The sequence below is a fragment of the Opisthocomus hoazin genome, unplaced genomic scaffold, assembly GCF_030867145.1.
Source record: "Opisthocomus hoazin isolate bOpiHoa1 unplaced genomic scaffold, bOpiHoa1.hap1 HAP1_SCAFFOLD_271, whole genome shotgun sequence".
NCBI classification, from domain to species: domain Eukaryota; kingdom Metazoa; phylum Chordata; class Aves; order Opisthocomiformes; family Opisthocomidae; genus Opisthocomus; species Opisthocomus hoazin.
The window spans coordinates 2,948-29,853 of NW_027449025.1; the positions used below are offsets into that span (position 1 = coordinate 2,948).

A 26,906-nucleotide genomic window follows, 5' to 3' on the forward strand; every position below is an offset into this window, starting at 1 on the left:
GCAGCCACCCCGGGCCCGCCGAAGGGGCAGCGGCGGGAACGGCCTCGCCCACAGCCTGAGGGGAAGGCGGAGCGGTGCCTCTCGGGGGCGGGGCTTCCCGGGGCGGGGCTTCCTCCGCTCTGGTTCCTGGGGGGGCGGGGCGGGAGCAGCGCTCGCGCACGTATTCGGCTGCGGGGGGGGCGTGGCCCCGGAGGGGGCGCGGCGCGGCCAAGCAGGGGCGGGGCACGGGGTTCGGGATCGCGGGCGGGGCGGGGCGAGGGGCGGGGCGGCGGGGCAGCCTCCTTCCCGGGGCAGGCACACACAAACACCGCGGGCCGCGCGCGGGGCGGGGGCCGGCGGGAAGCGGCGGGGGCAACGGGGCCGCCCCTCCTCACTTCGGCGGCGGCCGGCGCAGGACAATGGAAGAGGCGGCGGCGGCGGCGGCGGCGGGGGGGCCGTGCCCGTCGGAGCGAACGGGAGCGGCGGCGCTGAGCGGGGAGAACGAGGCCGAGAGTCGGCAGGGCCCGGCGGAGCGCGGCGGGGAGGCGGCCCCGCTCAACCTGTTGGACACTTGCGGGGTGTGCGGGCAGCCCATCCAGAGCCGGCGGCCCAAGCTGCTGCCCTGCCTCCACTCCGTCTGCCTCCGCTGCCTGCCGCCGCCCGACCGCTACCTCATGCTGCCCCCCGCCGTCCCCTCCGCCGCCACCGGCACCCCCAAGGAGCCGCCGCCGCCGCCCCCCTCATCGCCCACCTCGCCCCTGCACTGCACGCCCGGTGAGTGGCCGCTCCGCCGCCGACCCCCTTCCCTCCGGGCTTGGGGCCGCAGGCGGGGTATCGCGACAGGCATGGGGGGCGGGGCGCTGTCGCGACGGGAGGCGCCGTGGGCGGGGCGCAGGTGCCCGTGGGCGTGGGGGGGGCGTTGGGGGATGTGAGGGGGAGCGCCGCGAGGAAGTTGCGGTGAGCTCGCGCGCCGCTGGCGCGGTGGCTCCTGTCAGCGCTGCGGGGGGCGCGCGGTAAGCCCCTGCCACCCCGAAGTGCTTCCCTAATGTTTGGGGTTTTTAAATTTTAATTATGTTTTTTTCCTAGCCCTCTCGGGGCTGGCGGTTCGCTGGGTTTTGCCGAAGGCGGCTTCGCCCCAGGGCAAGGGGCGGGCGGGCGTCCCGCGGTGGGAGCGGGTGAAGACCCCGCAGCGCCCGGGGCGGAGGGGGGGGAGCGTGGCGGGAGTGGGGCCGCTCTGAAGTGGAGTTGGTGGCGGTCGCGCATGTTAGGGTGGGTGGGTGGGACCCAGGTGAAAAGTCCTGCGTGGAGAAAGAAGTGGTAACTCCAGGCTGGCCGTTCTGAAGCTCGTATCGGCCGTCGCCCTTTAAATGCGTTTAGGGACCCTTTACCGTTCTGCCAGCAGCTGTGAGCAGAAGGGTTACAACTTGAACGTGCCAGGTGTTTACGGCAATTTGTGAAGGAACACCCTCTTGAGAGAAAGGGATGTTTGGGACAAGCGGAGAGACAGCCTTGCTTGAGAATACCTGAGAAAGCCCCGAGTGTATTATTAAAGGATATGCTGAGTCTCTTCATCTATGTGGATGTCTGTGTTAGTGTACTCATCCCATCTTTAATTTTAGTATGTAATTTATGTGGTAGTCAGACTGCCTTGTCCGAAGTTCCAGAATGGGAAAATCTGTGAGACCCAAAGCCAGTATGTTTAAGATTGTTTAATCCAGGAGAAGTTATTGCTCCTATGTCTACAAGTAGAACTGTGAAGTTCTGTATGGGAGGAAAAGAAAAAGCACCAGCCCTGGTGTGTGATGAGGTGTTCCAAGATGAGATGTTTGGGAATGAGAAAGGGAGCAGAGATGCACCTAACTCGGGGGCTGCAACATAGTCTGAGAGACAATATAATCATCGCCTTATGACTTTTGAGGTCATGAACAGCACAGCTCAATTCTCAGATGTTCTCTTATGGGGTCTGTAGCTGAGTAAGAAATAAGATGTATCATAAGAATGAAAAGATCAGTGCTATTCAAACACCTGCTTGGGAGGACAAATGATAGATGAAATAATGAATTGTAGCAACAGTGAACTTGTGGCCATGTTCCTCCCCTTTTGACTGTGTGAATTGGTTCTGTGTGAATGAATTACACAGTATGTATTCCTCCTTCTACAAGTTTACAGACGTACTGCTTGGTGGTGACATTATTTTTACCTTGTTGACTTTTCTTTCAAGTTATCTTCATGGTTCCACACTACCATTCATTGTCCAGTAGGAAGAGGAACCTCTTGTAGATCTCTCGCTCTGCTTGATGTGGTGTGTTCTTTACGTCTTTTCTTGTCATGGTTCTGGTCCAGTTAAAAGGGCAAAGGCTGTGTGCTAGCTACCTAAGGCCTAACTAGGTGATATGCATTGGCTGCCTTCTGCTTTCCAACTGATACTTAAAAAGTTGTAAAGTTAGGATTGCAAAAAGAAGAAAAAGGTGTGAGTGTCTAGAGCTGATTGTATTGAGGAAAAATGTTGTGGTTGGAGGAGAGTTCTTAAATTCTCAGAAGATGGAAGGAAGGACAGGTCAGTGCAAATCTGTCACTTCTTCTGGTAATATGTTGTGCGAAATGTTTATAAGGAGTGACCTGAAGAAATAAACTGAAGAGTATAAGCTTGGAAAGTTGGATAGTAAGTGCCTCTTATGATGTACATTGTGAGATTACTGTGACTAAAGTGAAGAAATTAAACAGCAGGAAAGCTATTTGTGCTGGAAGGAACGACCTAGGTAAGGAACACAATAGAAGTGCAAGCTAGGAAAAGCTTCTGAAAGATAAGCGGACAGACTGCTTATGCACGTGTGTGGAGCAGTAAAGTTGCACAAAAAAGAAGCCTGAAGAAAGACTGGTAGAAGGGAGTCTGTTTTGAACAAAGGAAAGGATGTGATTTGAAAAGCGCTTCACTGAGCCAGCCTTGCGATGAAGTGTGCTAATAGCCAAATTATTTGAGAAACAGGTAGATAAAGATGAACCGAGTTTGAAGTATAATCTGGATATGCTTTTTTCCTTCAGTAAACGGTTTCCAAGCGCAAACAGTCCTTAGCTTTGATAGAAGAATGCATGCCTTCAACTTCCAACGTACAGACAAGTTTATGTGGGAGAACATTGGCTCTCTTTCTGTAAAGATACTAACAACTAATAAAGGAGTGCTGTGAATTTTTTTTTTTTTCGTACTTAAGGATCTGGAGTGAGTTAAGAATTCTGGTGTTGCTAACTTGAATGCGAGATTCAGCACGGGTAATGGCAAAGACAAGTGTCAATTTGCTGTGGTGGATATTAATCAGTGTTCCTCCTGCAAAGGTAGGCTGGTGGCAAGGCCATTTGGTGTGGGTATGCTCTGTACTGCCACATGCATTCAGTTTTGAAATAAAATTTCTATAGAAAAGAAAACTTGGAGTTTCTGCTCTCTGTACCGTTCATGAAGTTTAAGGTGGTGCAGAATCAGCTGTGTGTCAGACTTCAATGGTCTTAGCACTGGGAGAACTTGCTGCTTGTTTTCTGAATGTCCAATGGCAGCTTACTTGATCTAGGTGATATTTCTATCGTTGCATTGCCAAAAACTGGCTTGCTAGGCACAGAACTGTGGCGAACGCTGCAAGAGTGGGTCTGTAAATGTGATACTGCCTTGTGAGCAGGTATCTACAGACACTGCTGCTAAGTTCATGTGTGTGTTCCTTTTGTTTTTCTAATGGCCATTCTTTACTGTCTGATTGTGTGAGTTAGAACTGGTGCATACAAGAAGCCTGTAATTAGAAATCTGCCATTTGCCCAAATTTTGTGCTGGGTGGCGCTTCAGTGACTAGTTGAGCAGTAATCTGTACTTAATCAAAGGACAGTGTTCATGTGGGGAGTATCATAGTACTCTTGTGGAATTTTTAAATGTGAAAGAGGTACATGAAAACTGCAATGTTATAGATTGAGTTTTTATTCCTTTTCAAAACTATTTAAGTCGCAGACATCCTAGTGCTTTTATCATCAATGTGTACAAGAAATAGATTGGGAGCTGATGTGGGAAAAACTTATGAATGGAAACACATAGCAAAGTTTTATGCAGGTATCATGATTAAATCTTACTGGTCTCAATACCAAAAATAGTAGAGGGAATTTTTTTTCTTTGCTTTATCTGTAGACAAACCTACTAGCAAAAAAATCTGTATGAAGCTGTTAAAAGCATGTGATGTTTGGGCACTCCCAGGATATAAATTCTTGGAAAGTGTCCAGACTCACAACTCAAATATGTTTGATACTTGCTGCTAATTAAGGAATAAATACTTCAGAGTTACTGAACAAGGATTTTGGTGATGTTGATGTTTCATATTTCATCTTATTATTGCCCAGAAATACTTGTTTATCAATACAGTTTGGAGGTCTGTAAGACATGGAATGAAGACCTAACCCTTGATATCCCCTCACGTATGCGGGTGGCATCTGGTGTTTGATTATGTCCCAACGTCAGTCCTTATCCAGATAGCTTTAAACTTTCAGACTCTCATTTGGTCATGATATCTGGACTTTTCGAAGTCATCACTTCATACAACCTTTGAAATTAACTTAAATTTTCTTATTTCTCTGTGTCTAATGCATTGTTTCCATCTTTCATCAGTTTAATAATGGTTGGAGTCCTAATTAGTTAGTTTGAAGGATATAACAGCTTCATTTGAGCTTTGTTATGTTGAAGACCATTTTATCTTCCAGGCCTTGGACGTCTAAGAATATTTAAGATTTTTTTTAATCTGCCTGCTGTATATGATTATTTCTGTTTCATCTTTCATATTGCCACTTGCTTCAAGTGGATTCTCACTGTCTTCACCATTACAAAGAGTCCATATTATATTTGTGTGGGTATACACTCGTGTTTGCACATATATGGTTGCATCTATGCATCCTTTCACAAGTGTTATTCAAGAACTGAATTGTTTAACCTGTAAAAAAATTTAAGGAGATTTGGGAGTGCTGATATTTGAAAATATATGCTATAGAAATAGATGTTACAGGAAAGATAAGCCTACTTTTCATACTGTTTTTGATTTGTGCTTACTTTGAGTTGAAAATGCCCAGAGACAGCATATGTAAAAAGCATTTAGCATTGTTACAGGTAAAATACAATGTTACTGTTATGATAGCCTGTAATGGACAAACTTCTTGGCCAAAAGGTCAGGAAACTAGTGAAACTTAAAATACTAATCAATAAACTATCAAGAGAAGGTTCTTATTTTTCTAATTATAATGCCCTTCTCTTAGAAAAAGGTATGATCTCAAGATATATGATGGGAAATGATACTAATTGTGCAAGTGTCATTTAAAGTAGAGGATATATTTGCCGAAAATTCCTGCATTCTCTTCTAAGAGGAATTCCACAAAAATCAGTACGCATACCTACGCAGTATTTATTAAGGTGGACAACTACATGATGCTCAAAGAAGCTTTTATCGTGCTTGATCCAATATATGATTAATATAAGAATATATTATATGCTTTTCTTTAGGCATACATAAGATAACAATATTTCGAGGGTGGGTTAGATGCATTTACATTCTTGCTACTTTCACGGACAGGAAGTGGGAGACTGAAAAGCTGAAGCCATCAGAAACATCAGATGGGTTTTAAAACAACTGCAGTGATGTTCATTTGAATTAGAAGCCTTTTAGAAGTTAGGCTTTATAAGTTATCAAAATAGCTGAACTGTTGTGTGAAACGTTTTTTGTTTATAAGCAAAGATCTAAATCCTCAGAGGCCAACCTAGCTCAGTTCCAATACAAAATCAGCTTGTAATGTCTCTAGTAAGCAATTAGTACTTTAAATAATGGAAAGGAATCCTAGATCATAAGGTAACAGGAGAGGAAATATACGCTAATGTATATAATGTATTTAGTTGAAAGTATGTTGGTTTGTTTTAATGCGTATGAATGATAGAGATACCTCTTAAGAAAATGACTTGTTTGAAGAGCCAGGGAAAAATAATGGTGCATATTCTCATTAAGAGGCAAGTCGAGGAAGGAGTGTGCTCATTGTGGCCAACTTGTTCATCGGAGAAATGTACTGAAGAGCTAGTAGGCCATGCGTGTGGCAGGCTTTTTGGTTGGCCTGCTAACTTACAGAAGTACGAGGTGGCCATGTTCACTCAACTTTACCCAGCTGGTCAAATTTTAAGAGACGAAATTTCACAGAATCATAGAATGGTTTGGGTTGGAAGGGACCTTACAGATCAGCTAGTTCCAACCCCTGTGCCATGGGCACCTTCCACTAGACCAGGTTGCTCAAAGCCCCATCCAACCTGACCTTGAACACTTCCAGGGAGGGGGCAGCCACAGCTTCTCTGGGCAACCTGTGCCAGTGTTTCACCACTCTCATAGTAAAAATAAAGTCTCCCCGGAGCCTTCCCTTCACCGTGCCAGGGTTGTGTGAGTTTGTGTTAAGATGCTGTAGGTGGAATTTCCCTATTTGGTGGAATTTCCCAGTAACAGTAAAGTTGTGAAGCTGGTATTTTGCCCATTATATCTAACCTAAAAACAAGGCAGGGGAAAACCAGAAAGAATTTAAAGTGAATTCTAATGAGACTGTATTTCAGTATGAATAACTGACTGTTTATCAAAAATCTGTTATTTCTGAAATTGGAAATTTAGACTTCAAAAGGTTTTTACAATAAGACGAAATACTTTAGTGGTTTTCATTGATTTCCTAACAATAATATGCTGGTCAGGCAGGGTTCTTCAGGTGAATATGGCCCTGTAGATTTTATTGTGGACCTATTCAGGTGGTCCAGCTGAACTGAGAGTAGTAGCAAAATCTCCTACTATTGGACTTATGATCTCTTATTTAACTGTTATCTACTATAACAGTTTAATGATGCATTCTTTTTTGTTTGGCTAACTTAAAAGTCACAGAAAAATTGTGTTCATATAAAAATCCTGGTGATGCTGTTTGTATTTTCATCAGCAATTAGGTAGCTACGGAGTCATTTACTATTTAAACTATGTACTTGCAGCTCAAAAGTGCTTTGAAGACATCAGTGTCATAGCTGAGCTAACTGAATGTCTACTTTCTTTTTTTTTATTGGCCAGAGAGAATGCATAAAAACATAGATGTTTACTATCAAAGAAAGCATGAAACAGTTATGTGAAATAACTGAGAAAAATTACACCATTCTTAGCCAGAAACAGTGTTGTAAAGTCAGGTAAGAAACTGAAGGTTGAGCAAAAGAATGTTCTTAATTACCTGATACTGTCTTTCCAGTGCTTCAAGTAAACACTTATTTGAAACTTTTATGTGGGAGAAAATTGTGTGTTACCTTGCATATGTTACTAACATATGATAGAGGACTGATGTTAAACAAGCTTTCTAGTGATTTTTGAAGTTTATCAGTGGGCTATGGAAAAAAGGAAGACAGTAAGCAAGGCTCAGCTGTTTGAACTGCACTCGTGTGTTTTGAGGACCCTTGTTTCTAGAGTGGATTTGGGTCACGGGCACATCTTCATTTCAAAACAGAAATCTGCAACTCCAGTGCTCGATCCCTCATAAGTGGGAATACATTGACAAGAGAACTGAGCCATTTGCTTTCTGACTGTAGAAAGATTCCTGCTTCTGATTAATAAGTAAGTTGCCACAGGCAACTCTTTAAAGTGGTGAGTTCCCCTTTCTACTGTGGTCCCTCAAGTGAATATAGTGCAATTTGAATAAAACAAGACTGTAGTTGAAATATCCTTTGAACTAAAAAGATTAACTAATTTGAAAAGTGACTGTGTATTTTCCCAGTGTGTTGACACATCTATCTGTACTGTACATAGTAAAAAAGAAACAGGACTATTTTCACCGAAATGTTGACTTGGAAAAACCCCTTGTATTTTCTAGGATGTCCGCTTGAGTTCAGAAAGCCTGTAATAAACTTAAGTTCACTTGATCTGCTTCACTCATTTCTAGGCATCTGCTAGAGTCACAACGTGGTTAAGGATGTGCAGAGTTGAGGTTTATGGTACTAATGCTATAAGCCAGTGTAACAGAAGTTCATGTTAGGCTTAGACTGCTGCTGAACTTGCTATGGCAGGGTACTTACACCACTGATGGTGCTGTTTGGTGAGGGAACACTGGAAGCTGTGCAGGGAATGAGTAGGTGGGAAGAAGGAGAGATAGGGAGCTGCAGCACTCTACTGGTGCTGGGGAATAAGGCATTTTTAAAGTGGGAGTAAGGTTCTAGTTTTAAATGCAAGGTACAGTGCCTTGATAAAACAGCCCAGCACCAACAGGCCTGTTACTAGAAATGACTACTAGTATGCAAGATTGGCCTGAACAGCAAAGGTGTGAATTAAAATACACTTTTTTTTCAACCTGGACTCTGCTTTTAAAATGAGTAAACTACTTGCTAAAGTAATGTAGGAGTATAAATTACCTACCCTCCTAGTCAGTCAATTTAAAGAGAAGTGGAAGTAGCTTTGAATCATCTTTGTGTTTTGGAAAACTTGTTTCAAGAACACTATTGTTTCCATAATTTTCAAGTAAAAGTTGAAATTCATAGCATTCCCTAGCCCCAAAGTGATAAATTAGGGTAGTGGGCGACTGATCAATTGAAGGCTGAGATAAAGGCAGTCTGTTTAGCAGACAAGCTTTGTAGAAAGAATATGGAGCTGTGTAATGACATGCAGTGTCTGATAGCAGGACCTCAGTAATGGCTAAATGTCCTGGGAACGTTGAAACCTTGGAGACTGCATACTTCAGGGTTAGATTTAGTGCTTTTGAGTGTTTACAGCTTCCCAGTTCCTATGGTACCGTTGCTTGTTTAAGCAGTTGGTTGTCAGCCCTCAGTAGTTTTGTTCCTTACTTGCTTTTGTCTTGTTTGGGGGTCTTTCTTCACACATTAGCAGCTATTGTTCTCAGTTGTTTTAGTTGTTGAGCTTATCACCTACAGACTACTTGCCTTCAGTAGTTCTGTTTTCTCTTACCATTGCTGGTAGCAAATGGGGACTATGAGGGTATAACCCGCTGGCTAGCAAATCTTTCTTTGAAACCCCCAAAATAATGTAGAATACTTAGACTGTTTAGTTTAATCAAGTGTAAAGGAAATTGATCTCCTTTGAGAAGCTCGACTTAACTTTTTGTCAGCCCCTTGTCTATGCAAGGAACTCAAATGTGGATTCAGAGCTCATGCTTTAAACCTTGCCCGAGTAAGCATTATCTCAAAATAGAGATACATAGAATGCTTTCTGGGGATGAACATAGGTGTAGTTTGCCTCCCACAGTCTACCTCAATGTGAGTCCAGAGGGGCTAGCAGCCCTTTCTTCAAATACCACACTCCAAGCTGTAAAATAGAATGGTTATTCCCTGCTTTATAGCAAAGGCAGAGTCCAGTGCTGTGAAGGAGTGTTCAGAAGAGTCTGGGATGGAACATATGGGCAGGCTTATGGTCTTCCCACATCTTCTGGCAGTGAAAATTAAACAAAAAAACCCTAGCAATAAGGTCTTACTCTGTAAAATAAGAATGACCTGCCAGAATTACTCTTGCCAGTTGATAAATAAGTATTTGTTGTATAAACTGTTCGGACTGGCACCATCAGTAAAATTCTGTGTCTCTTGATGGACTGAGCAGGTTCAACTGCAGATCGGGAGGCAGTCCTCTGTTGTGTTTTTCTTCGAAGAAGCAGCCTAGTAGCTGGGACCAGGTACAATTTGGAAGCCAAGCCACAGTTTATGGTAGCACCTGTGTCTTCTAGATTAGTATCACTGCTGTTTAAATTCAACCAGGCCAAGGTCTCTTCACAGAACAATCATTCTAGAAGCTGTTTGGCAAAATGAAGAAGACTTTTTATGTATGGGTATCCCATATGGATTGAACTGACAGTCCTCTTCCCTCTGTTCTACCCTTTGTGCAAGAGCTGAATGTACTCTAGATTCTTTAAGAAGCTGAGTGCTAATCTTGCATCCTTTTAAAGTCCATTTAGCAACCGTGTTATTGTATTGTGGGGTAATCTGATTCTATTTATTGTGTAGGATTTTTCTTTTTCCCTGCTTCCAGTTCCATTTGGGTAAGATCAGATTTAATAAGGCTTTCTTTTGCTGTCTTTTGACCAATTTAAATTATTGAGAATATAGTATAGGTGCTATGAGCTGCAGGATGTCTGATTTCATACCTTTGCCGGAATAGCTGTTGTTCTGCCTTAAAGTTGTGGTTGTTTGTTTTTCATTTGTCAGTATATCAGCCAAGCAGATTAAGAATCACAATGCCATAGTTGAACCCTTGTGAATATTCCTGAAAAATAAAGTAGGAACAGAAGTATAATCCTAGTTGGTTCCTGAAGTGGTATTGGAGGCAAAATGTAATCTTTCCAGCACTTTATCTAAACTAATATATGATCAATCCTGTCTGGCATTATGACACGGAAGGTGGAAAAAGATCGAGTGAATCTGAAGGACAGGTAAATGGCATTTGTGAGGACCAGTTTTGGCAGAAGATTCAGTTCCTGAAGCTTCATTCTTAGTACAGAGTGTATTATGTGGGAAAGCACCTTTGAAGGAGCTTTTCTCTGATTTTGGGAAAATGGAGGAAATCATAGGAAGACTAGATTCCTTCAGCAGATGTGGATGTTCACATCAACTAACAGGGTCTAGTTCATGATTCAGGTGTCTACGGCACATTACAAGAGAGAGTAACAGGAGATACGCAGTGGGAACACAAGTAGTGTCGCTGCTGCCTCTGTAACTTGCTGTTTCCTGAGAGGAGTAGGGCAGCTGTCAGAAATCACTGGCCTCATTACTTGATCAGTCAGTGCATCCCTTCAATCCAGAAGGAATATGTTTTATTCGTTACATTCTGTAACATATTAATGTAATGTCAGAGTAGAAGGCACAACGCTGCTTCTTAATTAATGCTGGTTCTTGGAGGCTGTATAGTCTGTGCAGATCTCATAACGCATATATTGCTCCAGCTTTGTAGTCTTGAAATTATGTGGGAACTGGAAAAAGCTGGTCACCTTGCCCTTTGAACCGTTACAGCAGTGCTGTGGGGTACTATACACATGTAACAGAAGGATCTAAAGCGAGTTGGCTTTTTATTCCTGTACAGCTACACCCAGAAGTGCAATGCTTGTAACTTGCAGATAACTTGGAGGATATCCTCCGCTCTAGTTGCTGGTTTTAGAATATTGGAGGGATTCTTGCGATTGAACTGGATGCCCAGTAGTGGGTAGTTTAACTTTTTGAGTCACTTCTGTGTTATTTCTGTGCTGCCATTAAGACTTACTTTTTCATAAATTCAGAAATTCTGCATATGACAAGCTTTAGTATTAAACAGCTTTTGAATATAACAAGTAGTCAGAATAGACTAGATTTGGGGATCTTGGAGTTGTTTTGCTCAAATAAATGGCTTGAACCTTTACTTTTTTATTCAAATAATAATGTCTTGCAGAGAAATCAGACGTATCTGATGAAAACTGTGGAAAAGAAGTACCTTTATTTTTTTTGTCTTATTGACTACATTTATCAGAGTAGGAATTTTCATCAAATATCATTTGTGCCTTTCATTGTCTCTGTCAACAGCAAGCTTCAATAAAAATAGTAATCTAAAAATCCTGAAAATATTACCAGGTTACTAATGAAAGTGTTTGTTATGCAACAGACTTAATTTCAGCACAGATTAAAAGTGTGCCTTTATAAATATTCAGAAATTATTAACAAATAAGTGTTAAATTCCTCTTTCTCCCTGTTGGGGATCTAAGTCCTGGATATCGTACTTGTGTGGTAAATCTGCTATTATCATATTGTTGTTGAAGAATGTATTGAAGAGGTACTAACTAGCAAAAAAAAAATCTGTTTTTTTTTTATAATAGCCTACCCTTTCTTTTTCTTCTCTCCACCCCCTCACCAAACAAAATGACCTAAACAAAGGCAGAACATATTATTCTAAATTAGCATATTATTTCTATGTACTTTTGAACATCCATTCCTTGCATATACTATTTATGGATAAAGTTGATGGAGTCTTCTATTATATTTGTTACATCACTGCAGTCTATATTTTAAGATGGTTTCAAGGAAAGATCATAGAGGTATTGATGACTTCTGATCTCTAAGTCTGTCCTCAAAGAGAATTTCAAAGTAGATATCTATATAATGGAATACAAACGGATGCAGCAAACACTGCAGTTAATACATTGATGGCTGTGAGTATTGACACTTAAGTGGTTTTAAGCAAGTTTTCCTTTGGAGATACAGACTGCAGTTTGTTTTGAGTACCACTTAAGAGAACTTCTGTGTGCCTCTCAGTTGTATTTTCCATCAGGAGTTTGAAATCACAATCACAGTGATACGTGGAATAGAGTAGACAGGTAAATTGAGATTCATCTGCTCAAACTGGAATATCTTCTGCTACTTCTGCATTTCTGGGATGCCAGTGATACGCAAAAAAGGGCTGGCAGATGTACTGCACGATCCACAGGAGACCTGTTTCCTTCTGGAATAGTAGCTGGAAGCCAGGCAGGATATCCTGCTCAAATTAGGTATGTCTGTTTAGGTGCCTGAATTGCTCCCCTGAGGCTAGTGGCTGGAAAAATGAGGGCCAGAAGGCTAGTTTGCCAAGTCCTGGTAGGTATTTTCCAGTTATTGAGCAGTGATTATGTTGAGAATGGGAGGAGACTTGTGAAAGAACAGATCACAGAGCACTTGAAGAGAGGGAGTAACATGAACTAGCCGAAGGCCATGAATTGCATTACCGTTCCTGTTTTGGATGACATTTCTCCTGAAGTACTCTGATTAAAACTGTTACATGCTGTTGTTCCGACTGCTGCTTCCAACTTGATTCCCCTAATGTGGGCTAGATACTTAGAAGTTATTTTTCAAGGTGTTTGTTTTTTTTTTTTTTTGACCTTGACATCTGCTCAGTGTTGATGGGATCATTACGGTATCTGGGGTTAAACAGAGGAAGTGGGTAACACAGTGAAGAGTGTCACATGTTGGAGTATATTTTTAATCTTTTCAACAAAGGGTTAAAAAGAACCAACTCCTTCAGTGTCTTCCAGAAAGGCTTGGTTCTTTGGCTTGTGACTGCCTCCAACTGCCCAAATGATAATCCGCTTACCTACTTTTTTTATAGCTATAATTTCTGGTAGTAGATGCCTTGTACTGCAACTACTGAACTGTCAGCTGGTAGTAGATGAGAACTCTAAAAGATGAAGACTACACTATGGCATTTCTTGCTACAAAGAAATGACTGCTAGCTGTGTTGTACTCGGAAGTCCACGGCGGGGTCCATCTCGGTACCAGGGATTCTGGCAAAGGAAATTTTTTACCCCACTGATCTCTTTTAAATAGTAATAACAACATGCTAACATGTTGCTACTCAGAGAGACAGGTATTAATTTCCTTGTTCTAGAAGCATGTGGATACAATAGACTAGAGCACTGTTGACAGGAACCTAGAGTGTCTGCAAAATGATATTTCCATAGAATGTGTGAATCTGGACAGCATTAAACCCAATTTCAAAATGTTAGCAACTTGAAAAATTAAATACTAGGCTGCTCAGAGAAAACGATGCAAGAATGTCACTGAATCTTAAAAATCCTTGTGTCTTGTATGCTTGAATTCATTACATGAAGTTGAAAATACTTGACAATTTCAGGACTTGCAAGAACGTATTTTAATTTTGATGAAAGAAATGCTCATCACAGACAGCAGTGACAATTGGCATAATTGTTGGCAGCTTCTGCATCATCATTTAAGCATGTTCATTGCAAGGCAGTGAGGTTTTTATTCATCGTCTTGTACTTAAATGTTGTCTGTCCCACAATAGCACTATTTCCCTTTGTTACGTTATGACACTTCTTATAATTGTGTTGTCGAAGGAAATGCATTGGGCAGCCTTGGATGTGAACATAAACTCTCTCTTCTAAATTTCTTAAGGTACTCAGAAGTGGCTGGAGAGTCAGCCCTTGCAAAATTTGCAATTTATGAAGTCCAATATGTGATATGTGAAATGTTTGAAGATTGGGCACGTATAGCAAAAACAATGAACCATTTCACGGAGCAGCTGAAATATTTTAATTCAGATCTGCAGTGCTTCCCAAGAAAGTCAATGCACTGCAGCATAAAAACTGGCCTGTAACACTCTTCCAGAGGGGGGGATTACAGCTAGTAGTCTTTGTCTGTTTTCATCTATTTACATTTTGAAGGGTGGTAAATAAAGCATTCAGATTTTAATAAACTTCTCCGCTAGATATGTGGTTGCTTTGAATGTTTATGTTTTGGCAGTAGGTGCCAGTTTCCCCTTGAGATGCACTTGCTTGTTGGTTTAACCTATCTCCCCTCCACTAGCATCAGCAGGCTGTCAGAACTAGATAGGAGCAGCTTTTTCTGGAACAAACTGGTTTGAAGAAGTTGCCAATTTTGCAGCACCAGTATTGGTTTAATGAGAAACAAGAGGAAAGCAGTAATTATTTTTAAAATTGATGGAGATGTTACTGCACATGATACCGTCTCTCAAAGGAAGTTTTCTAAGTGTTTGTTTTTAACAGAAAAACATGACCTGTGTAAATATAACCAGTTTACCCTCAACCCCATGCATTTTAATGAAAAACCTTGCAAATGTTAATGGTGTCTATATGCACAGCCTGAGGAGAAAAGATTCTGTAGGTCACAATTGAGATGCCCTAATTTTCTGCGTAGTTATGCTAAAAAATCTTATAGCTGGCACAGTCTTAATTCTCTAACATACCTTCTATTAATGTTAACTAGCATGTCCATTTAAAAAAAAAATTAACTGTATGTGTGACTTGCTGTTAGTATTTTCGGTTCTGAAATCTGTATAGTGAAAACTTCAAACAAGACTTCTGTAAAACTGAGGAAGATTGCTTTATGCAAGCCTAATTAATTTCTGCTGTAATGACAATGTCATTTTAGGGAAAATTAGTTACCAGTTGTTTCCAAGCACTGTATTTCATAGAGACCTCTTTCACAAATCTAGGGTTTTGGTTTTTTTTTTTTTTGTCTGATCTGTACTGAAGAAAGGGAACCCTTAATCTGTGCTTTTTTAGTAAAGCACTGTGCATCTACAAACAACAATACCCTTCTGGATCTACAAATGATTATCCAGTGGCTTGATTAAATTGGCTCTGAAACCTGTTTGCTACAGTGAAGACGCAAATGAGCTGAAACTGGGGCAGACCAGAGCAGTCCCCTCCTATTGTCTCCGGATGCTTCAGTAGTCTGGAATGTACTCCCAGGAAATTGAGAACTGAGTTGGAAATAATACAGTATGTGCTGAAAATCCATTCTGCTGAATGGCTTGAGATGGCATTGCTGTGGACGCAGGCTGTAACTCGTGAGGAAGAATAAGAATGTGCCATGTTTTCCTGTATGTGCCTAAAATGCAGGCTGGCTTTCCTTAAAGGGGCATATGCGTTGCGAGCCTGTAGCCAGTGAGAACTGTTATGGTGGAAACAAACTCTTCTTTCTCGGCACAGCCCCATTTAATCCATGTCGTGTTCCCTAAATCCAGCTCATTGCGTGGCAGCATAAATGTTGTGTTGGCATGGGGTGGAAATGGATGGGCAGGGGAGCCAGCATTGTTACTTTTGTTAGCAATGTGGTGTCGGGGCCTGGTGCAAGCAAAGTCTGAAGGTGAGGTTCCGCAGCTACTGGATTTTTATATGAATGGATGTTGCTGCTAAAATGGGTGGAGGTCTTCCCCTCTACTCCTACTCAAGAGCCATGTGCTTTTGATCCAGCTCACTGTACAGCTGCATGAACAACTGTCCTGGCACGAAGGAGTGGATGAAAATGTGGGGTCTTATCACTTACCATGCTCACGATAATCATGATGTGGATTATGGAACTCCTCACAGTTTAAGTAATATGTTTTCACCTGCTCACTGGGGCACTCTGGAAATACTTGCTCCATTAAAAACAAACAAACAAAAAAACCAAAACAAAAAAAAAAAAACAAAAACCAACCCCCCCAAAAAAAACCCCCCAAAAAACTTACAGGTTTATTTAGACAAAAATAAAGCCTGACACTGGAGAACTTCATTCTTCTGAGCAAGAACAAACGGGTAACTATGCTTTTAAAATCTTACTTCATGCAGTGATTTAATGTTTGACACTAACAGTTACAAATTGACACACTGGAAATACTTACTTTCAATGCTCAGTGGACTGCCTACCTATACTTAGGTTCTCCCTCAGCTGCATCAATGCGCAAAGACAGGAGGAGAAACAGTTTCAAGCCTCCTTCTTCTTGATAGACAATGGGTTTCTTTTGGTTTATACCTTTGAATGAAGATACTGATGTAATAACCAGTTATTATAAGAGAGCAAACGATGCAAATCTTGTTAGGATTCTTAAGTTTGAAAACTTAAGCCCACATAAAATGGGACTCTTCTCAGTGAAAGGCATTCTAATGTGTTATCCCTTGAAGTGTTGCCCTTTTGAAGATTCAGTAAGTGCGAACACTACAGAGGAACCTTACCTATTTCTAACAATACGTAGGGGGGGTTTTGTGCTCTCTGCTTCTCAGATGCTTTTTCTTTTTTGGTTTGTATCCACTAAACTTTGCAGTGCTTCAGGCCCAAACACACTGAAATTTTAAATTATTTTACAGCTGCATCCTGTGTGTTTTTCTTGCTGCTTTTCCCTCCTGCATTTGCGCAATTGTAATGGGCACTACAGGGCTGGAAGCAGTGGATTGCATTTGATTTGAATAATGTGGGTGGCTGTTAGAACCAGAAGATGGGTGTCTCTCTACTACTGGAGAAAATGAGGTTCTGTAGGAATGAATATTCTAAATTGGAAGGAAGAATGGCGAATCAGCTGGCACTGACTGAATCTTGTCAAAATGTTGAGAGGGAAACGTAGGGATTGAAACAAACAGGCAATGGGGGAAGGGTAAGTCCGGTCAGAAAAGGAACAACTGACGGAAGGTCCCTGGTTACTAAGGTAGCTGCTCTGGTTGGTGGAGTCACCGTTGGATCCTCTTTGGTGTTGATGATACTTCAGGCAACTTTAGAAAAATGTAAGGTCACTCTTGCCTAGTTACCCATCCCACCACACTTGATGAAAGAATGGGAAAGGTAGCTTGATATCAACTTGTGTTCTGTTTTAAGTAATACTACATCTGTTTTTCTCACATATTCCCTGCGTCTCTAGAGTATAGTGCAACACCAGGCATTCTGAAAGGAAATAACATTTAAAACACCAAGTGTCAACTCTTTGTAGAATCATAGAATCGTTAAGGTTGGAAAAGACCCCTAAGATCGTCAAGTCCAACCATCAACCCAACACCACCATGCCTGCTAAATGATGTCCTGAAGTGCCGTATCTACATGTTTTTTGAACACTTCCAGGGATGGTGACTCCACCACTTCCTGGGCAGCGTATTCCAATGCCTGATCACTCTCAGTAAAGAAATTTTTCCTAATATCCAATCTAAACCTCCCCTGACGCAACTTGACGCCATTTCCTCTCCTCCTGTCACTAGTTACTTGGGAGAAGAGATGGACACCCACCTCGCTACAACCTCCTTTTAGATAGTTGTAGAGAGCAATAAGGTCCCCCCTCAGCCTCCTCTTCTCAGGACTAAAGAAATGCAGTTCTCTCAGCCGCTCCTCATAAGACTTGTGCTCCAGACCCTTCACCAGCCTTATTGCTCTTCTCTGGACATGCTCCAGCACCTCAATGTCCTTCTTGTAGTGGGTGGCCCAAAACTGAACACAGTACTTGAGGTACGGCCTCACCAGGGGCACGATTGTACAGGGGCACGATCACCTCCCTACTCCTGCTGGCCGCACAATTCCCGATCCAAGCCAGGATGCCATTGGCCTTCTTGGCCACCTGGGCACACTGCTGGCTCATGTTCAGCCGGCTGTCGACCAACACCTCCAGGTCCTTTTTTGTCAGGCAGCTTTCCAGTCACTCTTCCCCAAGCCTGTAGCGTTGCGTGGGGTTGTTGTGACCGAAGTGCAGGACCCGGCACTTGGCCTTGTTGAACCTCATACAGTTGGCCTCAGCCCATCGATCCAGTCTGTCCAGATCCCTCTACAGAGCCTTCCTACCCTTGAGCAGATCAACACTCCAACCCAACTTGGTGTCATCTGCAAACTTACTGAGGGAGCACTCAATCCCCTTACCCAGAACACTGATAAAAATGTTAAGACCAGACCCAAAACTGAGCCCTGGGGAACACCACTCGTGACTGGCCGCCAGCTGGATTTAACTCCATTCACCACCACTCTCTGTGCTTGGCCATCCAGCCAGATTTTTACCCAGTGAAGTGTACACCCATCCAAGCCATGGGCAGCTAGTTTCTCCAGGAGGATGCTGTGGAAACAGCATTAAAGGCCTTACTAAAGTCCAGGCAGATAATATCCACAGCCTTTCCCTCACCTGCTAGGTGGGTCAACTGGTCATAGAAGGAGATCATGTTGGTCCAGCAGGACCTGCCTTTCATGAACCCGTGCTCTCTGGGCATGATCCCCTGGGTGTCCTTCATGTGCCCGGTGAGTGCACTGAGGATAAATCGCTCCATAATCTTGCCCAGCACCGAGGTCGGGCTGACAGGCCTATAGTTCCCAGGATCCTCCTTCCGGCCCTTCTTGTAGATGGGCGTTACACTGTCAATCCTCCAGTCATCTGGGACCTCCTGTTAGCCAGGGCTGCTGATAGATGATGGAGAGTGGCTTGGCCGGCTCCTCCACCAGTTCCCTCAGCACTCTTGGGTGGATCCCATCTGGCCCCATAGACTTCTGTCTAGGTGGTGTAGCAGGTTGTTAACTGCTTCCTGCTGGATTATGGGAGGTTTATTCTGCTCTCCATATTTATTATGCTTTCCATATTATTTCTGGCAATTTGTTGTACTTCAGAGAATCTTCAGGAAGGAAAATTGCTTTGTTCACTAAAAAATAACTTGGTCTTGGAAGCCTCCTAACTGTATTGTTCAATTCACACACAAATATCTCAAAGCTCTTTAGAGTTGATTGGGTCAAGAATTAGCTGAGCATCAGAACATTAATGTGGAATTAGAGGTCCTCCTTACCCCCAGTTTAATCAGGATAAACAATAGAGCCTCACCATTCAGGAATGTGCTTAACCTGAAACGCATGAGCCAAAATCCTAGCCTGAATCTGATGCTGCTTCTGACACTGCTGCATTTATAATTGCTCTGACAGTTTTTATTTAAAGATACTGTTTTTTTGTCTTTTGTGAAAATGTGAGGTTTGGGCTGACTTAGTAACATGCTTGAAGAACATATACTTGGTATAGCAAATATGAATTGCAGAAATAATTTTTGGATTAGTGAAATTTCATAATATTATCCCACAGTGTGTAGGTTAATAATGTTCTGTGCTGCAGCTTTCCAGCTTTTTCTTCTCTTCTGCCCTTGTTCCTTTTTAAAAAAAAAAGTAGGTATTTGGAGGGAGGGAGAGGATGAACAGCAAAATAGTGATGATTTTTTTTTTTCCTTTACAGCAATAACGTAGTTCTTGTTTTGATGACATAGTATGCTTCTTCTGCAGTTTCATTAGAGGATGAATTATTTTGCTTACCAGTTTATACAAGGAAGTCAACTAAATGGCTTTTAGTATCTTGCTGCTCAGAATTTTAATCTTCTTGAACAGACCGTATTATAATAGCTAGAGTTTCCAGCCTTGAAAGCACTGAAGTAAATTGCAGCACAACTGGGGAGCTGCAGGTGTCTTGAAACAAGAGGAAGGAAGTGTTGGCAATAAGACTAAGCATGGTTAGAAAGCTATTGCACAATTGCTTCCAAACCTTAACACTTTAAAAAAAAAAACCACATTTGATTCATTGTAGCACTAGGAAAGTGTGTTGGAGAGGGACTTGATGGAGGAAACGTTAATTGAGTCAGTGGTTAATTTAGGAATTCTATACATGCTTAAGGAACAGTTTACAATGTAATTAAATGCTTATGAGGAAAAAAGGTGTACCAATGAACATTAAAAGCAGATACATACATGGAATGTAGTAAGAAAATGCTGGAGCTGTATTAACTTGCATTTGTATTGCATTCCTTCTTCCTGTATGTAATTGTAACTCTTTGAGCAGAGATGTTTTTGGAAAATACCATTGTCCTTTTGCTTGTTCAAAAAAAGTTAGTTCATTGCTTGGTACAGCACCTGTTGGCTTGTTAGCAAAAAGCTTGTATGTGTGCTCCTGTGTTTGCTTCAGCCATTGGTCTTAATACTATTTGTCAGTTATGACACTAAACCAGCCTGACTCTTCATGCTCCAAAAGAAGTCAAACTCCTCTATTGGGTCTATTAATAGGCTGGGAAGAGCAGTAATCCTTAGCGTGCAGCACTGTGTTTTGTTACCACCACAGGACCTAGGAGGGATACTTGTCCATGGTCTGAGTTAAGCCTTCATGCTGGAAAACAGGATGAGGAAAAAAGGGTTTCAAATCCGTCCGTGATTCCTTTATCAAATCATTACTGTACATACAAAATATATTATAAACAATGTGATATGAGACAGTAGGAATAACTTATTAAAACTGTGAAGTCATTAATATGCTGATATTTATTATACAGTTTCCATTTTTATTGTTGATATCAAAAGACTCTAGCATGCATCTGTCTGAGTTTTCCTGCTATCTTGTAAAAAAAATGTTGCTTATCAGTTACTACCATGGGCAAAACAGATTCAATTTGAGGAAGATTAATTTAATGCCAATTAAATAAATTTGGATAGTGAGAAACAAACACAAAAATAAAAAAATACCTTCCCCCTCACACCCCTCCAACTTCATTCTCTCATTCCTGACTCTACCTTCTCTCCTTCTTGAGTGATGGAGCGGGGATGGGGAATGGAGTTTGTGGTCAGTTCATAACAGTTCCTCTCTGCTGCTCCATCCTCCAAGCTCTTTTCCCTTGCTTCAGTGTGGGGTCCCTCCCACGGGTTACAGTCCTTCACGACCTGCATCAGCACAGGGTCTTTCTTCGAGACCTGCTCCAACATGGGTCATCTCCATGGGTTACAGTCCTTCAGGAGTAGGCAACTCCACTGTGGGTCCCCCACAGGCCACAGTTCCTGCCAGAAAACCTCCTCCTGCATGGGCTCCTCTTCAAGGGACACAGCTCCTGTGAGGAACCTGCTCTGGTGCAGGCTTTCCACAGAATACAGCTCCTTTTCAGGGCATATCCACCTGCTGCAGCATGGGGTCCTCCGCAGGCTGCAGTGTGGATGTCTGCTCTAATGTGGTCTTCCGCGGGCTGCAGGGGGACAATCTCTTTCACTATGGCCATCTCCATGGGCTGCAGGGGAATTTCTGCTCTGCTTTGGCATCTGGAGCACCTCCTCCCTTCCTTCTTCAGTGACCTGGGTGTCTGCAACGCTGTTTCCCTCACATTTTTCTTACTCTCTCCCAGCTGCTGTTGCAGAGCATTTTTTTACCTTTTCTTAAACACGTACATGGAGATGCCACCAGCATCACTGATGGGTTCAGCTTTGGCCAGTGGTGGGTCTATCTTGGAGCGGGCTGGAATTGGCTCTGTCAGACATGGCTGTCCTCTCACAGAGGACATCCTTGCAGCTTCCACTTGCACCTGCAGCCTGGAAGTGTAAACCCAAGGCACCATGTTACTGGACCAAATCTGTTTAACAGTACTGTTTAATGTCTTCACCAGTAATGTAGACAGTGGGATCCAGTGCATGCTCAGCAAGTTTGCAGATTACACCAAGCTCCGTGGTGTGGTTGACATGCCTGAGGGACAGAATGCCATCCAGAGGGACCTAGACAAGCTTGAGAAGTGGGCACATGTGAACCTTGTGAGGTTCAGTGAGGACAAGTGCAGGCTCCTGCACCTGGGTTGGGGCAACCCCAAGTATCAATACCGACTGGGGGATGAAGGGCTTGAGGATTTGGGGGTACTGGACGTGAGCTGTCGTTGTACACTCACAGCCCAGAAGGCCAGTTGTATCCTGGGCTGCATCAAAAGAAGCATGGCCAGCAGGGTAAGGGGGGTGGTTCTGCACCTCTGCTCTGCTCTGGTGAGACCTCACCTGGAGTCCTGCGTCCAGCTCTGGAGCCCTCAGCACAGGAAGGACATGGACCTGTTGGAGCGGGTCCAGAGGAGGCCACAAAAATGATCTGAGGGCTGGAACACCTCTGCTATGAGGAAAGGCTGAGAGAGTTGGGGCTGTTCAGCCTGGAGAAGAGAAGGCTCCGGGCTGACCTTAGAGCAGCCTTCCAGTACCTGAAGGGAACTTATAAGACAGATGGGGACAAACTTTTTAGCAGGGCCTGTTGCGACAGGACAAGGAGTAATGATTTTAAACTAAAAGAGGGTAGATTTTGACTGGATATGAAGAAGAAATTTTTTACAATGAGGGTGGTGAAACACGGGAACAGGTTGCCTGGAAAGGTGGTGGATGCCCCATCCCTGGAAACATACAAGGCCAGGTTGGACGGGGCTCTGAGCAGCCTGATGTAGTTGAAGATGTCCCTGCTCACTGCAGGGGGGTTGGGCTAGATGCCCTTTAAAGGTCCCTTTCAACCCAAACTATTCTACAATTATTCTAAGAGAGGACTCCACACATTAAAAAAAAAAAGTCAGTGTTATATGTCGTCTTCAGAAACAGGTACTGAACAAATCCAGTAACTTTCTTGCTTCTGTTCACAGTATTTCTTGTTTATAACTTTGCAGCCTGGCCTTTATGGGTGTGTGCTCTTAGGGCTGTGCTGATGCATTTTGGGCTGTAAGCAACATAAATGACGTGAACCGACTTAAATCCTGTCGGATCTGTGATAGCTGGCAGCTGTAAAATTTGTATTGAATGAATGGCTGAAAACTTTGCTTGGTCTGTGTGTAGTTTTATCATTTTATACAAAAAGGTGCATTTTATAAGAGTTGACTTGAAAATTACTGTTTCCAAATAGAACTTTAGTACTTAAACGTTGAAACAGATATATGTTTGTCCATGAGCTTTGCTAAATTAAAGTGTGTCTTTACTTCAGTATAGTCGGTGTTCTTTTTATAACTTTGAATACACTGTTTTCATATTTATCTACATTTTAATTACAAAATAGTCATTATCTTTCCTTTTCTACCTCTGTTTTCCCATAGAAGCTCTGAATTCTGGGCTCACTGTAAACTGTGTTTTTCCTTCTCAGTAACTTAGTGTCTCAGCTATGTGGGTTCTGGTGAACTGCCAGCTCCTCATGGTGTTCTGCAGGGCTGTGGGGTGATTATATGGTGTGCTCCACTGTACTATTTGTTTATTGATAAGGAGCACTAGCAGAAATTCCAGTGCTGATGTGCAGCGTATCTGTGGGACTGTCTGTCTGAGGTGGCTAGACTGAAGTTCTGAAATGAACCTGTGAGAATTCATTAGGTGCTGTTACTTGCCGTGAAGCTTTTATTTCAAACGCAACATGCATGAAAAAAACATCCAGAGAGCACTCTGCCTGCACCTTCCATTTCCCACTTGGAGAGTGGAGAGAAAAAGGTCACATGTGGTTTCTGTTGTTCAGTACGTTACTGAAAGAGGCTCGGATACAATGAGAATAGTAAATAAGGACCTGCAAGGAATGCTGCTTGGCTAATCTGTGTGTTACATTTTGTGCCGAAAAGGCCTATGTTGCCAGCTGTGTGCATAACAGTGTAGCCTGGCGGTACCAGTTACATTGAGATCATGATATTAGGTGTTTCCACATAAATAACGGTCCTGAGGTTGAATAAACCTGGTTTAAAACTGATTTGTGTAGCAGTCATCAACCAAGGATTATAACAAAAGCAAATGGACCCACACGCAGCTGCAGAAGAAAACCTAGGCTTAAGGCTAGACAGTATAAGGAATGCTGGAAGAGGTTTCAAGAGGATTTTGAGAGGTTTGGGCAGTTTTCCTTTTTTCCTGTTCCCATCTCAGTCTAGAATTTCGAAGTGATCTCTTGAGCAGGGGGTTGGCAGTATCCTGCTGGTGAAAATGCAAATGAAATGTTTTGTTTACAGTCTCCTAACTTGTCCCCTGCCCCTTCCTTGCCCACTGTGTCTAAAAGCTGGTTTGTAAACTCAGCTTAATGCAACAGATCTGTTTCGGATACAGTGGTTCCATATTTAATCTTCAGTGGCGGTGCTGGTCCCTACCCATCCTTGTGCTGCTTCTCGTGTTGCTTCAGCATAAGTGATAGTGCATTCAGTCAGTGATGCAGATTGGGGGCTGAAGGTGAAGCTTAGGAGAGCAGCAGAAATACATCCATGTCGGAATGTTGGAGTTCTATTAACTACCTGACATACCAGAATTGGATTTCTTAAATATCCTTCATGATGGTGGTATAAAAAAATGTTACAAAAGCTTTAGCTAAAATATAGAATTTGTATATCAGAGGAAGCTGCACAAATACGTATTGAAATACAGACTGGCAAAGTGGCAGTAATAATAAAACCAGGCTTAACATCATAGCCTTTCAGTTGAAAGTGAAATGCCTTGCACACAAGTGGAAAACTGCTGGCTAAATTTCCAGAATGAAGAGCTAATTTGGTAAAACTGGTGGACTTCTTTAGAGAACTGCTTTATAGTGGGTTAGCCAGTTAAATCTCTAGCGTGTATTGGAAGAGCATTACAAAAAAGTTATGTAAATCTTTCATGAAGCACCTGTGAGAAGGAATTAAGTTCTTCTGCAGAAAGTGAAATATTTCATAGTTTCTGTACTTCCACATTTTATTGTAAAAGTGAAAGAGGAACAGTATTAAGCCCATGCTGTTTTAGTTAAATATGCAAGTGCTGAATTCTATGCAGATGTTAACTTCATTGGGTTAAACGGTGCCTCTGTTCCTTAAGGCTCTAAAATCATGCCTCCTCTCAAATGGCAGCTGTAGGTTTAGAATCTATGACTATTCTACTGTAGGCTTTGCATGATGAATTCCATGTCCTAAGTGATTATTTCAACCTAATTTAGTTTCAATTCTTTTTTTAATGATAGCAACTGTGATAATTTTCTTAAAGCAAGATGTTGATGCCTAGCATTGTAGAGATTTTTATTGGATGATAAACAAGCCTTGGTGCTAAGACGTTCTGCTTTCTGCACCTGGGAAAGGTGTCTGTTTTACAGTGTTCATATACAACTTTTCCACTTCAGTCTAGTCTAGTCACTGTCGAACCTCAAGTTTTGACTTTGTCCTTTTTTTTTTTTCTCTTGAGAAAACTATTAATTGTTTAACCCTTTGAATAGTGGTTCTTAGCCCTTTCTTTGACCAGGAGTCTTAAGTATGTTACTGTCTTAGAATTTTTCCCCAGAGTGTCTTGCAGAGGAGAGGAGGGAGAGGACCTTCCTTATTTATTCCTATGTCTTTCTTGCTTGCTTTCCCTTGCTTAGTGTGAAGGTAGTTACAAGATTAATACAGATCCGTTCTTCCTCTGTATAACTTGCCTCATTAATTTTGAATTTATTACATTTTGGTTTCTCGTATTACATAGTTGAAGTCAGCCATGTCACATTGCTGGTGTGTATGTAATACCACTCGATGTCACTAATTAATACTCCACACTAAAAAATGTTTACTTTAATCCATTTCATAACAACAACTTGTCAATGATAATACATTCCCTCTAGAGAAAAGGAATGAATTTCCTGTAAGATTAAGGCAAATTCTTTATAGGATTGAAACAAAAAGGTACTTGACCTTGGTTGAACGAACACAGTGTCAGGGAATATCAGGTAGAGGTTACTTCAGTTATAAATGAGAATTAGCTTTTTTTTAACTCACACCTTATTGACAGGATAGTATTAAAACACCCTTTAGAAGTATTTATCCTTACAAGCTGTCTTTGAAGTTGTTTGATATATCTTAAGTTCAGCAAGAATAATAATTAATAATAATAATAATGTTAAATAATAATTTTTTTCTCCCAGTTGGTGTTATCCGCTGTCCAATTTGTGGTCAGGAATGTGCAGAGAGACACATCATCGATAACTTTTTTGTGAAGGATACCACAGAGGTTCCCAGTAGCACAGTAGAGAAATCAAATCAGGTAAGTGCATTAACGTGTAATCAAGTTAACACCTTTTGGATGTGTATGCATATCCTTGGCTTCTTGCTGTGTGGCCTTTTTGCTGTTTGTATGCAGAAAGACTTAAAGTCATTGCATGGGGCAACTATTCTAGAAAATCAGTTAAAATCAATGAAAATGCAGGTGAAAAAGGAAACTATTTTTAATTGTTGGTATAAAATTACATCATTATAGCATAAGATGAAAGTAAGAAATAGGTGTTAGAATGGGATTTTCAATACTTTGGACGGGACACTTGAAGCACTCTTTGAAGCACAGACGCAAAAAACACTATGTCAAGAGATCTCCCTGGAAAATGGAATCCTCTAGTTAAATTGACTTTATTTTTCTTATCTCAGCACTGACAAAACATGGCACTAGATAGCTGGAGTGCAGTTACCAAGCAAGAGGCTCAAACTTCTAATCGGGAAAGATGGTATGTTGTAGGGGTTTCTTGTTTGTTTCTCTTACGTAGGTTGCCTCTTCTTCCTTTTGCAATCAAATAACAGCTATCTCATACAATCCAAACCTGTTTATCTGGAAGAATAGTAGTACTGCATTTTTTTTCCTCATGATGGTTTTTCAGGAGGAGAGTACTAGTGTGGAAGCAATACCAAATGAATAATCACATCTGTGTAGGACAATGGTTTAGTAATGTCTGGTATCAAAATATTGCATGTCTTCATTTTTAGCTAGTAAGAGAGTATCTCAGGTATCTCTTTACTCATAAACTTTTTATTAAATTCCAGGAACTTATTGAAAATAATTCAGCCTCTTTATATGTTGCTTCATTCTGCATAATAACAGTACAAAAGTGTTGCTATGTCAATGTGGCTTGCATTTCAACTCATTCCCTAACATTTGGATGGTGGTTTCCTTTAATTTTGAAAATCCCTCTTCTTTGCTTTTCTGTTTT

The 26,906-nt window shown here is 41.9% G+C and overlaps 1 protein-coding gene across 1 annotated transcript in view; it reads left to right on the forward strand.

Moving 5' to 3' along the window:
- Positions 1-330: 330 nt before the first annotated feature.
- LOC142360245 (transcription intermediary factor 1-alpha-like) overlaps positions 331-26,906 on the forward strand; it is a gene marked incomplete at its 3' end in the record, with an annotated part of 36,621 nt that continues 10,045 nt past the window's right edge. Inside the window, exons 1-2 of the mRNA XM_075412453.1 lie at positions 331-753; positions 25,854-25,972. Coding sequence (XP_075268568.1) covers positions 399-753; positions 25,854-25,972 — 474 coding nt within the window. The remainder of the gene's footprint in view (positions 754-25,853; positions 25,973-26,906) is intronic.